At 43.0% G+C, this 17,724-nt stretch overlaps 1 protein-coding gene across 3 annotated transcripts in view; it reads right to left on the reverse strand.

Annotated features, from left to right (window-relative positions):
- The window catches only part of LOC122539545 (B-cell scaffold protein with ankyrin repeats-like), a 305,708-nt gene that overhangs the window by 246,021 nt on the left and 41,963 nt on the right, over positions 1 to 17,724 (reverse strand). For all 3 annotated transcript variants that reach the window (XM_087979861.1, XM_043674515.2, XM_087979862.1), the window contains 3 exons: positions 6,294 to 6,371; positions 1,921 to 2,054; positions 1,083 to 1,224 (listed from right to left, as the gene is read on the reverse strand). In XM_087979861.1, the coding sequence (XP_087835987.1) occupies positions 1,083 to 1,224; positions 1,921 to 2,054; positions 6,294 to 6,371 (354 nt within the window). The remainder of the gene's footprint in view (positions 1 to 1,082; positions 1,225 to 1,920; positions 2,055 to 6,293; positions 6,372 to 17,724) is intronic.

Genomic DNA, 17,724 nt, shown 5'->3' on the forward strand with positions numbered 1-17,724 from the left:
TTGTAGAACAGTTTCTGCCTCTCAAAGCAAACTATTCCCAACAGTGAACACCTCTCTTGAACTACCACTCAAACTTTATGCTTGAAGGTGAGCAACTGCAGATTATTCAGTCTCTTCATTTAACTGAATTCCCTCATCATTGGTACTCTTCTAGTAAGTCCCCTCTACAACCTCTCCAAACCCTTGGCAATGTTCCTAAAATGTTGTACTCAGACTTCAAGATAATTCACCATAAAATCAAAACTGTCTCAGGGTGATTTGGTGTGCATTTCAATGTTGAGTCATAGAACTAAACTGTTACCATTCAAGAAAATCTAACAAAAAGTGTGCAGAATGGCTGATGAAGATGGCCATGTGGGTCTGGGGAGCAGCGAATAAGTAACAAAGGAGAAAGTATCAGGTGGCAGCTACAGCATTGTCAGGATGAGGCAGACATGGCTCTACTCCAGCCTGATGGCTCCTGATGATCAAAGAGCAGGTCACATGCTTAATTCCCTGGTCCAGACTCCTAGGCTGAGCTTAGGTTCCAGGTCCTTGGCTAAGCCCAGGTGCCTAAGGGCAGTGGCAGGGACAAGTTTAGCCCTACAGCAGTACCCTGCGGCATTGGCAGCAGCTATATCAGCTCAGTGTGAACTCATGGCAGCAGCAGAAATGGTGTTGGTGGAGGTGAGATGGTGCCAGAGAGTGACGATTCTTTGTTCCAACGTTGGCAGTGTGGTGAAACATAGTTTCAGCATTATCAGTGGTTTAGCAGCAAAGACTCAGGGCATTGGAGTGAAGGAGCCTGGATCTAGGCCCATGGCTATGCTAGAAGCAGCAGCTCTTTAAAAGATCACCTAACCTTATTGAGGTGAGACTATAAGATTAACTTTATCATTTTACTTTTCTGACTGTATATTTTGTGTTTTGGTTTATTTTCTGTGTTTTAAGGTAGCGCTCTAAAGAACACTTTTCACTGTATTTGTAATAAATACAAATGACAATAAATCAAATCAAAATTCTACTTCAGCATTGATCATATCCTCAGGGTATCTCTTCCTAGTCAATCAATAACTACTGTGGGAGTGAGATGCGTTTCTTACCGAGGGCTTTTACACAAAGTGTTTGACTGTTCCAAATAGTTGGTCGAACCTTCATTTTCTCAGTTCTTGACAGAAATTCAATCTCTGGCCTTTCCTTGAGTGAAACACCATCTTTCAGCAGCATGTATATCTCACTTGGGCTCTGTGTTGTAAGGAAGGTGAACAGGCTGTAAGTCACAGGCTAAATTTTGTAGATATTGATAGTAATTCTGACATGGTGAATTGTTTGAATTAACCATAACAAACAAAGGAGATATTAGCTATTTGACAACGGGATCATATTTTAGATTTTCTGTTTTACCTCTGGGACTCTGGGAACAGCAGGAGACTTTTTAGCCCCTCATGCCTATCTCTTTACTCAATTAGAAAATGGCTGATCTGGATCTTTACTCCATCTACCTTACCTCGTCCTATAACTCTTACTACTGCTACTAATCCAAAAGGTAAGTTATGACTTCTTTTCTGAACTACGCTGTTTGGAATTTGACAAAATACATCAGATGGTGTTGAACCATAGATTTAGAAATAAACAAATTCTAAATAAATAAAAATGAAAATTTGGATGGCAGATTTCACAGATCCTTTGTTTATAATAACATTTTGAAAATTTATTGTGCTAATGCATAATCTCTAGCATAGCGAAATATCCTAAAGGTGCCTCACAGGAGCATAAGCAAAAACGTGTGGTTTTAGACTGCAGAAAGACAGGTCAGTTTTAGCAACATTCTAAAAAGGCAAAGAGAGGTGGAGAGATTTAGGAGCAAAATTCCAGAGCTAAGGGCATGATCAATAAAGTGATTAGACTCAGGAATACAACATGTTAGAGGAAAGTACCTACTTTGCACTGTATCCGATTTGGTATCACCAACACATGCACAGTACTGGAATTATTAATACCAGGTCCTCCAAGTGGATCTTCTCTTGGACCCATATACTGCTGCCAATCATTGACGCCGGATTCTACAAATGAATCTAAATGGAAACAAAATGCAGAATACTATAAGTACAGATGTGTAGACTTGAGCCTAACTTAACCAAAGCTGTACTGCTGGCATGGAGTCTTGACTGAAAGGAAGTGTGGCTTTGGTGTGGAGAATGGGACATTCATGTCAATCATTTGTGACCACCAAGAATCAGACTCTGACTTCCAGTTACAGCTTTCCTGCTGATGCTCCTGTGAGCTAGGATTACACACTGGAAGAGTATGCTAAATGTATGCACTAGACAAAATAGTTACAATTATTTACAAACCAATAACATTTCCTTATTTTCTCAGCAATATTCCATTCCGTGTTCTGAGAACGTACAAGAAAGTTTGACACATTCTTCACCCATCATTTCTTCCAGAGCTTCAGACCGTTCAAATCAATTTCTACATCAGCTAAGTCCAAAACAAACTCAGGAGCTGCTGTGAAACCACTCTGGATCTCAAAATCCGAAATGCAATCAATTTAGGTCTTGATGCAATGCAATGAGTGAAGAGCACCTTAATACCTGCCCATGTACTTTCAAAGAGTTTCTGCACCAGAACTTTCTAAAATAAAACAAAGCAAGTGGATGCTGGGGATCTGAACCAAACAAAAACAAAAACTGCTGGATAAATTCAGCAGATCTGGCAGCATCTGTGGAGAGAACTGGACTTGAAATAATAACTCTATTGTCAACACAGATGCGACCAGAGTTACCAAGTTTCTCCAGCAATTTCTGTTTTTGTTTGTTCACACTTTCTAATCTTTCCAAACAGCACAGTGCCCTGTGGTGAGAATCTGGGATCAGTGTGAACAAGGCAAGGCAAGATGTATCCCGTAAACACATCAGATTGAAGAACGTGCAGGAGAGACAAGATTGCTTGGCAACGATTAAGACTCTTCATATTGTTTAAACTGGAATGGTCAAATCCTGAGTTCTTCTGGAAAATTTAGTGGAAATCTACTGAGAAGATACCACAATCTCACATCCTACATTTCAATGACAAATCCATCAAATGAGAGAAGTGTAGAATAGCTTGTGGATAAGCAAAGGGCATGTCAGATAGCAACTGTCTCATTTGTAGACCTGCCAGAGCTTGCTGTCTGATTTAATCTGCAGTCAGGACTTCAACACACCGCTGTGTTCCCACAGCAACATTTCTGTCGCAAGCCTGCTGAAGACTTCCAGACTTCAGCACAAACTCAAAAGAATAAAGTCTCATTTTCCACTTGGGGGCCCTGCAGCCTCTGGGATGCAACATTGAGTGAAGTAACTTTCGACCCTGATTCCATCCTTCCATGCTTTATACCCATCCCACACAGATCCTGTTATGACACGAGTTGCTTTTAGCACAGTCACCCATTCTTACCCACACATAAGCCTATCGTTATATTACATGTGTTGCTTCCAGTACAACTCACCCATTCTCTCCTACTCTGTGCTCTTATTATCCATTCTTCAGCTTGCTTCTGTGCTGGCCTGCTATCCAAAATCTCCTTGTTTACCTACTCCCTTCATACCACTCTCTACCTGAGCTCCATCTCTACCTATCTGCTCACTTCTCCCATTTCTACCAATCCCAACACCTCCGCCCCCCCCATGTTGTCTTCAGCATAAATACCACTCTTTCCTAGCTGCTAACAGTTCTGATGAAGAGTCGCTGGACCTTCAAACCTTAACTCTGCTGTCTTCCCACAGATGCTGCCAGAGCTGATAATTTTTTTTGTTTCAGATCTCCAACATCTTTGTTTTATTACAGGACTGATAGTTGTTTAAATCAAACTTTCAGCATGTTATAAAATATTTCTGGGGCACATAGGACTTGAACCTACATTTGCTGACCCAGATGTAGAGATAATTACACTGAATCACAAGACCCTCCTAACACTGATCGTTAACATTATACTCAATACAAGCAAAGTTATAACCTTCTTTTCATTTTTCACTCACTTAACAGGGCAGCATGGTGGCTCAGTGGTTAGCACTGCTGCCTCACAGCGCCAGGGACCTGGGTTCATTTCCCGCCTTGGGCAACTGTCTTATGGAGTTTGCACATCCTCCCGGTGTCTGTGTGGGTTTCCTCTGGTTTTCTCCCACAGGTTAGGTGAATTGGCAGTGCTAAATTGCCTCTATTGTTAGGTGCAGGGGTAAATGCAGGGGAATGGGTCTGGGTGGGCTGCTCTTCGGAGGGTCGGCGTGGACTTGTTGGGCTGAAGGGCCTGTTTCTACCTGGTGGGGAATCTAATCTAATCTAACCAGCATATTGGACTTTACTTGAAACTAGGTTTGTTGACACTAATGTAGGATATGCCTTAATGGTGTAATCCAACAGCTGGAAACATGGTTTATGGAGTTGTGGTGGTTCCTGCCCTCCTATATGAGGCACAGACTGTCTACAGTTGAAAGGTGTGGTGCTGGAAAAGCACAGCCAGTCAGGCAGCATTTGAGGAGCAGGAGAATCAACATTTTGAGCATATGCTCTTCATCAGGAATGTGGGGCTTAGAGGTAAATGGGGGGGGGGGGGGGGGGGGGGGGAAGGTAGCTGGGATTGTGATCGGTAGATGAAGGTGGGGGTGAAGGTGATAGGTCAGAGAGGAGGGTGGTACGGAGAGGAAGATGGACAGGTAGGACAGTTCAAGAGGGTGGTGCCAAAATGGAAGGTTGGATCTGGGATAAGGTTGGTTGGGGGGGGGGGGGGGGTTGTGGGGTGAGGAAATGAAGAAACTGGTAAAATCCACATTGATTCTGTGTGGTTGGAGGGTCCCAAGGTGGAAGATGAGATGTTCTTCTTCCAGGGATACTGCCTGACCGACTGTGATTTTCCAGCACCACACTTTTCAACTCCATCTTCCGCATCTGTGGTCCTCACTTTCTTCTTTTGGACTGTCCACAGCAGACACCTCAAGGCACTGGAACAGTACCACCAACGCTGCCTGTGCAAGGTCCTGTGAATCCACTGGGAAGAAATTGCAGCAGGACCTTGATCAGCTGGGGAAATGGGCCAAGAAATGGCAAATGGAGTTTAATATAGGTAAGAGTGGAGAGTCAAATCAAGGTGGGCCTTTCATGGTGAATGATAGGGCCTTAAGGAGTGTATTGGAACAGAGAGAGACCTTGGAGTTCAGGTACACAGTTCTCTGAAAATGGAGCCTCAGGTAGATAGGGCAGTGAAGAATGCTTTTGGCCTTCATCAGTCAGGACACGGAGTATGGAAATTGGGAAGTAATGTTGCAGTTGTACAGGACGTTGGTGAGGCTGCACTTGGAGCATTGTGTTCAGTCTTGGTCACCTTGCTGTAGGAAGGATGTTATTAAGCTGGAAAGTGTGCAGAAGAAATTTACATGGATGTTGCCTGGACACAATGGTCTGAATTATAGGGATAGGTTGGACAAGCCAGGATTTCTTTTCTTAGGAGACTAAGGAGGGGGATCTTATTGAAGTGTATAAGATCATGAGAGGCATGGAGATGGTGAATGCACGCAGTCTTTTTTCCAGGGTTGGGGAATCGAGGACTACAGGGCATCAGTTTAAGGTTAGATGGGAAAAAATAAAAGGGAACCTGAGGGGCAACTTTGTTACAGACAGGGTGGTACGCATATGGAATGAACTGCTAGCAGAAGGGTTGAGGCGGGTACATTGGATAGGAAAGGTATAAACGGATATGGGCCAAATGCAGGGAAATGGGGTGAACGTTTTGGTTGGCATGGACCAGTTTGGACTGAAGATCCTGTCTCCATTCTGTAGGGCTTTGTAGACACTCCAACACTAGCATCCTTGACTAGGCCAACCTCCCCAGTTTCAAGGTACTTGACCACCTTTGATCAGTTATAATGGGCTGGGTATGTCATCTGCGTGACTGACAGGAGACTCCCAAGCAGGTGTTCTACTCCCAGCTTCAAAACAGCACGTAAGCCCCAGGTGGACAGAGGAAGTGCTTCAGTGATATCCTCAAGACCTCACTGATGAAGTGTGACATTTCCACAGACACCTGGGAATGACTGGCCCAAGATGGTCCAAAGTGGCAGAGTTGTATTTCGGAAAGCTTCAAGCTTTCTTGCTGTCAGATATAAATGAAGCACACTGTCACACCAACATCCCATTCACCTTTGCTTGTGACCACCACCTGATCACATGTCAACGTTGGCTGTTTCCCTCTGGATATATGGTTTTCCCATTCCGATTTTTGACGCAACCTAAGCATGGTGCCAGTAACTGAGGTACAGCCTGCCACATGAGCATACCTGATGTTGCATCTTTACGAGTATTGTACTCCTCCAAGCACAGCTCTCGCCCTGGGTATTCATGTGGTTGACAAGATCCTAGAGGAAAGAGAGAAATGCAGAAGAGTCAACAAATTGCAGAAAGGCTTCAAATTATCAGTCAACAATTCACAATATTTTATTTGAAGACTGCTTCTAAATCATAAGCTCCTATTATGGAGAACCTGCAAGATAGTCTCTTCCAGCTTCAAATTTTCAGCCATGGCTCAGTTTCTAATAAATAATAGAGCTGAACACTCTCAATGTCAACACTGAGGGTTCACTGCGCTATTTGAAGTGGATCAGTACTGAGGGAGTGCTGCATTGTCGGAGGGTCGGTACTGTGCGAGTGCTGCACTGTCAGAGGGTGAGTACTGAGGGAGTGTTGCATTATGGGAGGGTCAATGCTGAGGGAGTGCTGCACTATCGGATGGTCAGTACTGAGGGAGTGCTGCATTGTTGGAGGGTCGGTATTGTGCGAGTGCTGCACTGTCGGAGGGTCAGTGCTAAGGGAATGCTACACTGTTGGAGGGTCAGTAGCGGGGGAGCACTGCACTATCAGAGTCAGTAGAGAGGGAGTACACCACAGTTGCATTGAGTGTTAAGTGAGTGCTGCATTTTCAGAGCACTATTGAAGGAATGCTGACTGTTGGAGGGTCAGTACTGAGAGAGATCCTCCTGTCACTGTCAGTTCAATTTTACAACCTGACCTCACTCTATCCTCAGTTGAAAAGTTGGTACTGGAGAAACACAGCAGATCAGCATCTGCGGAGAAGGAGACTCACGTTTCAGCAGAAGCCCTTCATTAGGAAGCCACTCTGCACTCTATCCTTAAACTGCTTCACTACTCCAATGTAGTTCAACACAAGCTTGAACAACAGCATCACATCTACTGACTGGACACTTCACTGCCATCTGGAGTCAATAAGTTATAGTGTCATAGAGTTGTTCAGCATGAAAACAGCCCCTTCAGCCCAACTCATCCATGCCATAGAGACCAGTATTCTAAAAGTGACCTGACCAATGAACTGTACAGCACAAGATGACCTCCCAACTCCTATACTTAATGCAGTTACCAATGAAGGAAAGCATGTCAAATGCCTAATTCACCATCCTATCTACCCATGACTACACTTCCACGGATTTATACACTTGCACTTCTAGGTCTCTGTTTGGCAACACACCCCAGGGCCCTACCATTAACTGTATAAGTCCTGGTCTGATTTGCCTTACCAAAATACAACACCTCACATTTTCTAGATTAAACTCCATCCTCAACTCTTCCACCCATTGGCCCATTTGATCAAGGTCCCATTGTACTCTGAATTTACCATTTGTCATTGTCTACGACACCATTAATTCTTGTGTTATCTGCAAACTTGCTAACCACACATCCTATATTCACATCCAAATCATTTTTATAAATGACATAAAGCAGTGGGCCTAGCACCGAACCTTGCGGCACACCACTGATCACAGGCCTCCAGTCCGAAAAACAACTCTCTACCACCACGCTCCTACCTTCAAGCCAATTTTGTATCCAATTGGCTAGTTCCACTTGGATTCCATGTGATCTAATCTTATAACCATTCCACCATGCAGAACCTTGCTGAAGTTCATGTTGACAACATCTACCAGTCTGCCTTTATTGATCCTCTTCATTACTTTTTCAAAAATCTCAATCAAGTTAGTGAGACACGACTTCCCATACACAGTCATATTGACTGACTTGAATCAGTCCTTGCCTTTCCAAAAGCAAGTAAATCCAGTCCCTCAGAATCCCTCCAACAACTTGCCCATCACTAATGTCAGCTAGGCAGAAGTGGGTACTGAAGATGCTGAAGATTAGCACTCCCATTTGCTTGCCCTGTGGTCCCTTTTATCATTTTATCACCTCACATTATCACAGATCTTGCTTTTAGTTCATTCCTTCCTCTGCTCCTTTTCCTACTCAAAATCTTGAACCATTCCAATTCTGCTGAAAGATCATGGTCTTGAAATGTAAGTTCTGTTTGTTTCTAAACAAATATTATCACATCGTTGTCACTTGGGAATCAAGGAATATAGGAAGTGGGCAAGAAAGTAATTTTGAGGCCATGGATGGTACAGAATGAGGAACAGGCTCAGCAGGCAGAAGCATCTATTCTTACAACTGTTTGTTATTACGTTAGATCTGCTGAATATTTCCAACATTCTCTGTTTTTAATATATTAAAGATCCTGATGTCTCCTTTTGTGTCTTGGTGCCAAACTTTGCTTGATAATCTCACCTGAGAGACATCTTGGGACACTTACAGGATCACGGTGTTACAAAAAGATACAAGTTGTTGTTGGTAAGAGTTCAGAACAAGATGCTGTCTGAACAAGGACAATTATTTGCATATTTATTACTTTTGGACTCCATTTTTGCTTTTAGTATGTGCTGAGAGAACAGTCATTTTCAGAGAATTTACATCCATTTTTTTCAAACATTCATTGTTTCCTATGAAAAACTGTTCAGCTACATTATGAAATAGAACCACATTTGTTTATTTGAATTGCAAATCATATTACTGCTTTTTCACTGCATCTCTATATCTACCAAGTTTTCCTGGGAAGTGCTGATGTTTGTAGAAAGGGAAATACATCCAGGTTAATGAATACATGGCAACAAAGACACTGAGTGAAATTCATTCCTGTGAATGTGCGTGTGACAAGAGGACTATTAATATATGAGCTATTCATGTACACATGCTTGTGACAATCTTCTATTAAACCATATAAAAAAGACAATGAATATTTGATGAAGCCCATATTCAAGATAATAAGTCCTTTTTACAACTATTTGTGAACCTCAAAGTCAGGATTCCACAAAAATATATACAGGAACAGGAGAAGTTCATTCAGGTATTCAAGTCTTTTTTTTTAAATCATTTAGTTGGATTATGATTGATTTACATCCAACTCTACACACTCACTTTAATTCAATAACCCTTTAAACCCCAACACAACAAAACTCTACCAAACTTGTACTGCATGACAGCAGCTTGTTCTTCTCTTGCAAGAACTCAATGATTAAACAATTGAAATTAAGGAGTGGGAGGGAAGGATAGCAGACCTGATCTTTCATCTGTTTAAGTCAATGAATAAAAAAATCAAATCAGGTCCACTATATGTATGTGCTTCTCTGTGCATCATGTTTCCCATCAGGTGTTTCTTTCCAGTGAAGCACAGAGGAAAATATGCTGCAATTTGTGCTGTCTCAAAAGGAACCATTTCGTTTCCAAACTAGGAGGAAGAACGATGGGCCAGATGGCTACGATATCAGAGAATCCTTTTTCTGACCATAGTGTCAGCTCTCAGTGACATAGACATAATGACGGACGCTGCACTCTACACCTGAATATCTCCATCAGCATTGGCTCTGGAGCTAGGAAGATTCAGCTGGACGAATTCCCCATTCTGCCTTCCACAGATGTTTTAACCTCCTACATTCCATCTGTAATGTTACCCAAAAATTCTGTCTTTCAATTAAATTGTTTTTCTAGTCTGGAAAAGCCTATAGATTGTTATTGATCCAGGTATTGAGAGAACAAAATAAAAAAACGGGCAGGTTAGAATCGGAATTATTATTTGCTCTGATGCAGTTCCTCACTTTCTTATTTCATCACAAATACAAAATGATCAGAGCCATATGACAAGAGTAGGTATGCATGATCTGTACAAAATTTTGACCCAGTCAATAATCTGGGGTTAATTATAAGTGAAGCATGCGAGGGAGAGAGAATAATAGAAAATAAGGAGAGACACAGATTTGCATTTATATAGCACCTTTCATAATATTTCAAAGGTAATAATTGGAAACCATTAACTTTTTACAAATCCTTCTATCATCCCATCATTTCACAGATCCAGTCAACAGACCCTCCTTGTAATACAATCACTGAATCTTTAACTCCAAACCTGAAGCTCATAAGCTTTCTTGTGAATAGCATCTCACATTCCCACTGGCCCCACTTTGACCCATCACTGTCAGATATCAGTTTGTCAATTCCATGTACAAGCTCCTGGCTCATCAGGAAATCATTAACTCAAAGTGAGAAACCACTGCCTCTTCATATGGACGTGCTGGTTACAAAGGCCCAACAACGTCTCTTCTTCCTCAGGCAGCTGAGGAAATTTGGCATGATGGCACATATCCTTGCCAACTTTTATAGGTGCGCCATTGAGATCATTCAGTTTGGATGTATCACTACCTGGTATGGCAATTGTACCATTCAAGATCAGAGATGGTTACAGAGAGTAGAGAACTCGGTCTGGACAATCACGAAGGCCAATCTCCCATCTATAGAATCCATCTACCAGCACCGCTGTCAAGGAAATGCTGCCAGCGTTCTTAAAGATCCATCCCACCCTGACAATGTTTTTCAACAACCTCTACCATTGGGGAGAAGGTACAGAAGCCTGAACACATGCACCAGCCCGTTTCACAACAGTTTCTACCCTACTGTTGTTAGAATACTGAATGGACTCAAACTCTCAACATTCGCCTGTATCTGTGTTTTTGTTTTTGCTGCTGTTTACCTATCATTTACTATCTATGCTACTTAACTATGTGATCCGCCTGTATTGCTCGCAAGACAAAGCTTTTCACTGTGCCTTGGTACATGACAATAAATTCAGTTTAATTCAATTCAATCCAATCCGAATCAGGGTAGCATGCACAGCATTCACAAAAAACACAGCCCCCTTTTGCAAAGTTAATTAAAGACATTGTTTTAAATCATGATTCAATTTAACTCATACTTTCCAGATACATCAATTGGCCCAAAATATTGGATTTATGTCGTTCTCCAGATTGTAAGCCTCCTAATATTCAATGGATGACAAGTTAGTTATTGAATGATGTACATTAAAAAGGAATGATAAAACATATAAGATTATGAAATGAGGGAACTGGCAGGGATGTGGAATTGCAGTGTTATAATTGTGGTGAGTTGAAGGAAAATAAGAACACTGGAATGGGGAGACGCAATTCAGGTGCTTCAGCCTTTCTGTCATTCAATAAGATTGTGGCTGATCTGCCAGCTACCTACCTCCTTATTTTCACATCTCTTTAGTAAAGATTTAGCAATCTCAGAGTTTAAACTGACATTCCATCATCGACTACTTTTTGTTGGATTAATCTTTGGACTCCTACTGCCTTCTGTGTGAAGTAGTCTTCCCCAACTTCTATCCTGAATGACCTGGCTCTGGTTTTAATCTGATGTCCCTTTGAACTGGACTCCATGCCAGCACCCTACCCTCCTTTCAAAATGATCAAGTTAGTCTTCTGTAAATTCAATGGAAGTAAATACATCTGTTATGACTGTACCTGTGAGAAGGAAAACCAGCAAGGTTATTAAATATGTAATTAATCAGTTAGCTGTTTTTAACTCCCAAACAATACTAAGAACTGTGGATGCTGAAGGTCTGAAACAAATGTTGGAGAAATTCAGCAGGTCCTACAGCATCTGCAGACAGAAAAACAGGGTTAATGTTTCTAGTCCAGCAGCCTGACGAAGGTCAGACCTGCTGAGCTTTGTTTTGTCTTGGAGTTGTTGCACTGAACCTTCAGAAGTTGTAATTATGTTGTAACTATGAGTAGACAGCCAAATATTTACAGACACAGCCAAAATGAGTTTTTCAAGAATTTTAAAAAAGTGAATGATGGAAAATGTGAAATAAAAACAGAAAATGCTGGAAATACTTAGCAGACTGGCATTCCCTGTGGGAATAAACTTTTGTTAAACCAAATAATGTTTTTGGTTCACAAAGGATACTTCCACCCCAGGTTTACTGTTGCCCTCCTCCTCACCCCAATGCCACGTTCCATCCATCCTCCAATTTTCTTCTTCCATTTGCTGCCAAAGGGGTGACTAACAGAGGGCAGAGAGTCCCAAGACATCCACAAGCTCATCCATACGTCCAGTCCTCATGTATGAGATAATATAATTGTGACCCATTGTTTGATTTTCAAAAGCAAACATTGATGACACAATACTCTATCCATATGTGGCATTTCTTTATCAGAATTGCAATTTAAATTCAGCAACAGTAACCTTGGCTATTTTTCTCTTCTATCCTAGGAATTCGAAGACATATTACTCAATGCAACTGCTGACGTGCAGCAATCAGAGAAAGATATACATTTCCCTGTGGCCTGTCATAATTCCAGATCATCCCAAAACTTCTTGACAGCTGCTGAAGTACTTTTAAAGTAGAGTCATAATGTAGGGAACCATGCATCCCTTCTGCAGCACTGACCATCCGACAGTGGGGCGCTCCCTCACTGCTGACCCTCTCACAGTGGGGCGCTCCCTCACTGCTGACCCTCTCACAGTGGGGCGCTCCCTCACTGCTGACCCACTCACAGTGGGGCGCTCCCTCACTGCTGACCCTCTCACAGTGGGGCGCTCCCTCAGTACTGACCCTCCGACAGTGCGGCGCTCCCTCAGCGCTGACCACCCGACAGTGCAGCTCTCCCTCACTGCTAACCCTCTCACAGTATGGCACTCCCTCACTGCTGACCCTCTCACAGTGGGGCGCTCCCTCACTGCTGACCCTCTCACAGTGGGGCGCTCCCTCACTGCTGACCGTCTCACAGTGGGGCTCCCTCAGTACTGATCCTCCGACAGTGCGGCGCTCCCTCAGCGCTGACCCCCCAACAGTGCAGCTCTCCCTCACTGCTGACCCTCTCACAGTAGGGCGCTCCCTCACTGCTAACCCTCTCACAGTAGGGTGCTCCCTCACTGCTGACCCTCTCATAGTGGGGCGCTCCCTCACTGCTGACCCACTCACAGTGGGGCGCTCCCTCACTGCTGACCCTCTCACAGTGGGGCGCTCCCTCAGTACTGACCCTCCGACAGTGCGGCGCTCCCTCAGCGCTGACCACCCGACAGTGCAGCTCTCCCTCACTGCTAACCCTCTCACAGTATGGCACTCCCTCACTGCTGACCCTCTCACAGTGGGGCGCTCCCTCACTGCTGACCCTCTCACAGTGGGGCGCTCCCTCACTGCTGACCGTCTCACAGTGGGGCTCCCTCAGTACTGATCCTCCGACAGTGCGGCGCTCCCTCAGCGCTGACCCCCCAACAGTGCAGCTCTCCCTCACTGCTGACCCTCTCACAGTAGGGCGCTCCCTCACTGCTAACCCTCTCACAGTAGGGTGCTCCCTCACTGCTGACCCTCTCATAGTGGGGCGCTCCCTCACTGCTGACCCTCTCACAGTGGGGCTCCCTCAGTACTGACCCTCCGACAGTGCAGCTCTCCCTCACTGCTGACCCTCTCACAGTGGGGTTCCCTCAGTACTGACCCTCCGACAGTGCGGCGCTCCCTCAGCGCTGACCCCCGACAGTGCAGCTCTCCCTCACTGCTGACCCTCTCACAGTAGGGCGCTCCCTCACTGCTGACCCTCTCACAGTGGGGCGCTCCCTCACTGCTGACCCTCTCACAGTGGGGCGCTCCCTCACTGCTGACCCTCTCACAGTGGTGTTCCCTCAGCGCTGACCCCCCCGACAGTGCAGCCCCAAACAGTGCAACCCTCCCTCAGTACTGACCCTCTCAAAGAGCGGCACTAACTTAGAAAAGACTCTCCAGTGCTCTGTTCTTTCTGGATTGACACACTGCTTCAGTTCTGCACTGGGAGGGGTGTGAACTTAAGATCAATCTTGGCAGTTAATCTCCTAACCTAGCCAATCCCACAAGAGCCGATTTTGATCACCCAGATATAAATTAGTAAAAAGTGAATGGGCAAGACCTTTTTCACCAATGTTTGGCAAGCTCCAAGACACACGTCAACCGCTTCTTATCTTCCTGGCTGGAATTTACGTGTTTAGAATCAACATCAGTACCTGTGCTGGAGCACAGAGACTTGTTGGTAGATAAGCAAAGACCCTAAATGCTTATTCTGGATCTCATTCACCTGCAATTGGCTACCTCTGAGAAGAATCAGCTCTCGAATTTCATTTTTACCCAGTTAGCTGCTGGGTAGGCCTGAAAATCCCATGCAAACAGCAAATTGTAGCCAGCCCATAATGTTGGCTCAAATCAACACATAGATCAGACTGTCACCCACCAAAGGCAGATTTGCAAACACCATGCCACCAGTCCTCTGGCAATGTAATTTTCTTAAAGTAAATCTCCAACTGTTGATTCTGCAAGGTTCAATATGTGTCACCTGTGTGTAAGACACCCATTATTGAACTAACTGCTTTCAGCAGACAGGGAATAAACTTATCAAATCACAGACCTTACCCAACGAGTTCAATCTCTTCAGGAAATAAAGATAGATCCTCAAAGAAAACAAAGGACCACCAAAAATCTAGTTCCATTATCTCCCTCTGATCTAAATGTTTCCCCAAAACCTCCCACAAAGTCAGGGCTTTGAAAGATCTAACTCCACATTATGTCTTGGACCATAAAAATTCACAGCAAACTTGATTACTAAAAAGAAACCTCTTGAATGGCAAAATGTAATTGACTTAAGGCAGTACAAAATTATAAACAATGTTGATAATGTGTTTTTACTGGTAGGCGGGTCACTAACCGGAGGGACTCAGATTTAACTAACTCAAAAAAGAAATAGACGAAAGTTTCTTTTAACAGTGAGTTTCCACAGTATGGATTATAATGTCTGGAAGGGCAATGAAAGCAGATACTATAGTAACTCTCAGAAATTAAATTTGATAACAACTTGAAAAGAAAAAAAACATTTTAGTAGGGGACTCTGTCAATGTGGATAGTTTTTACAAAGATCTATCACAAGCTCAATGGGCCAAATGGTCTTCTTCGATCTTGGACCACATGACATAGGACCACAGAATTAGGCCATTTGGCCCATTGAGTCTGCTCCACCGTTCAATCATGGATGAGATGTTTCTCAGCCTCATCCTCCTGTGTTCTCTCCATAACCCTTGATCCCCTTTCTATGTTATCTGTGTTAGAGTCACACATTAACTTAGCCTCCACAGCCTTCTGTGGTAATGAGTTCCACAGATCTGCCACTCACTGGCTGAAGAAATTCTTCTGCTAGGTCCATTAGGCATCATACTACAGATCAACGGTCACCTAACTACAAAGCTTAAATACAAAGGCAGGGAAATCTTTGAAACACATATATAATTCAAAACAAAACAATGCTCGATACTAAACAGAAAGGAATGTATGGTCTGAAATTAATTAACAAAGTGGATGAAATTGAGGAGGCTCAAACAGTGAATTTCCAAAATTGCTAAACTGAGAACAGCGCATCACTACATACTCAAGGGAGATGCAAAATCTATTTGTCTATTTACATCTAGAAAAATCCCACACCCAATGCTGGAAATGTCAGAAGAAATATTGATGCAATGCTTCGGCAAGGGGTTCTTTACCAGTTAACAGACCTATGAATTCTGGTATAGTACTTATTCCAAAACCAAATGGCTCTCTCAAAATTTGTGTTGACCTTACTAAATTGAAGAGAGAAAGTGAGGGCTGCAGATGCTGGAGATCAGAGCTGAAAATGTGTTGCTGGAAAAGCGCAGCAGGTCAGGCAGCATCCAAGGAACAGGAGAATAGACGTTTCGGGCATAAGCCCTTCTTCAGGGCATAAGCGTCGATTCTCCTGTTCCTTGGATGCTGCCTGACCTGCTGTGCTTTTCCAGCAAAACATTTTCAGCTTACTAAATTGAACAAAGTCACAGTAGTTGAAGTACATCCAATGGCTGCTAATGTGGATGATAGCTTGGTAAAACTCATTAAAAGTACATCTTGACAAAACCTAACACAGACAGTGGATTATAGAAGTTACCACTTAATGAAGAATAGAAACTTTGAATAAAAGTAATGTGGAACACATTGGAAGAAATGGGAAGTGTTTCTTATCATATGGACAATAAAAACAGAACATGATCAAAGAGTCAGAAATTCTCTAAACCTACAAATATAGGCTGGACACTCAATGAGAATAGCGAGTTCTCAAAACCCATAATATAACTTATATGGCTCATTATGTTGTCAATGGTATCTCATGTCAGACCCACAGAAAATGAAAGGCAGAAAAGACTTCCCACCACCTAGAAAAGTGATGGAATGACATGAAAATAGTCAACTTCATAGGCAAATTCTGACCATATCAAGTGGAGAACAATGATTCTTCAAGGCAATTCAGAAGACAAGACCAGGTGTTTGGATAGTCACCAAAAGAAATCTTGAGAAAAAAGCATTGTTATTTTCTTCTAAGAGCTTGGCTCAGTACGATCCTGAGCTTCCAACAGTTGTAATAGCAGATGCATTAGCAACAGGACTTGAAGCATTGTTGTTCCTGGTACAGAAAACTGGTATAACATGACCTATTGCACATCACAAACTCTGGCAGAAATATACAATCATAGAAAAAGCTCCTGGGAGGTACACAGGCTTGCAACATCATTGACTATGCTTTTGGATACATTTCAAGATTAAAACTGATCATGTGGGGACTCCGTGTTTTAGTAGTAATGCATTAGTGATCCAGGGACTTGAACTAATGTGCTGGGGACATGATCTAAATCCTACCAAGGCAGGTGATGAAATTTAAATTCATTTATTAACTCTCGAATTGAAAGCTGGTCTGAGAAATGGTGACCATAAAAACGTTTATATTCCAATACCTTTCTATTCTAAAGAAGATTCAAAATGTTAACTTAGTTTTTTTCTCTCCACACTTGCTGCCAGACATGCTGAGTTTCTCCAGGGGCTATGTTTATGTCAAGAAACAGATGTTTTGTTAACATCCTTCATGGAAGAAATCTGCAGTGAATGTCTGATCTGGCCAACATGTTGCTCCAATCCATAGTGCTTTGGTTGACCCCTAACTACCTTATATGACTAGCAACTCCCCCTGTTCAAAGACATTTAGAGATGGGTAACAAATGCTGGCTTTGCAAGCAATGCCTATATCTAATGAAAGAATCATAAACCTCTTGTTACATTGTTAAATACAAAGGACATAGCAAAGATGTGAAGCTAATGTAACACGATACCATCACAGAGTCAGAGATGTACAGCATGGAAACAGACTCTTTGGGCTAACTCGTTCATACTGACCAGATATCCTAAATAAATCTAGTCCCCTTTGCCACTTTTGGCCGACATCCCTCTGATTATTCATATACCCATCCAAATGCCTGTTAAAAGTTGTAATTGTACGAGCCTCCACTACTTCCTCTAGCAACGGATTCAATACACATACCATCCTCTGCATGAAAAGGTTGCCCCCTTAGGTCCCTTTTATATCTTTCCCATGCCCTTAAACCTAAGCCCTCTAGTTCTGGACTCCCCCACCCCAGGGAAAAGACTTTGTCTATTTACCCTATCCATGCCCCTCATGGTTTAATAAACCTCCGTTATAAGTAACCCCTGACCCTCCGAAG

The sequence above is a fragment of the Chiloscyllium plagiosum genome, unplaced genomic scaffold (genome assembly GCF_037043375.1).
Source record: "Chiloscyllium plagiosum isolate Xiang-an unplaced genomic scaffold, Cpla_swu_hap1 HiC_scaffold_36, whole genome shotgun sequence".
Classification (NCBI taxonomy): domain Eukaryota; kingdom Metazoa; phylum Chordata; class Chondrichthyes; order Orectolobiformes; family Hemiscylliidae; genus Chiloscyllium; species Chiloscyllium plagiosum.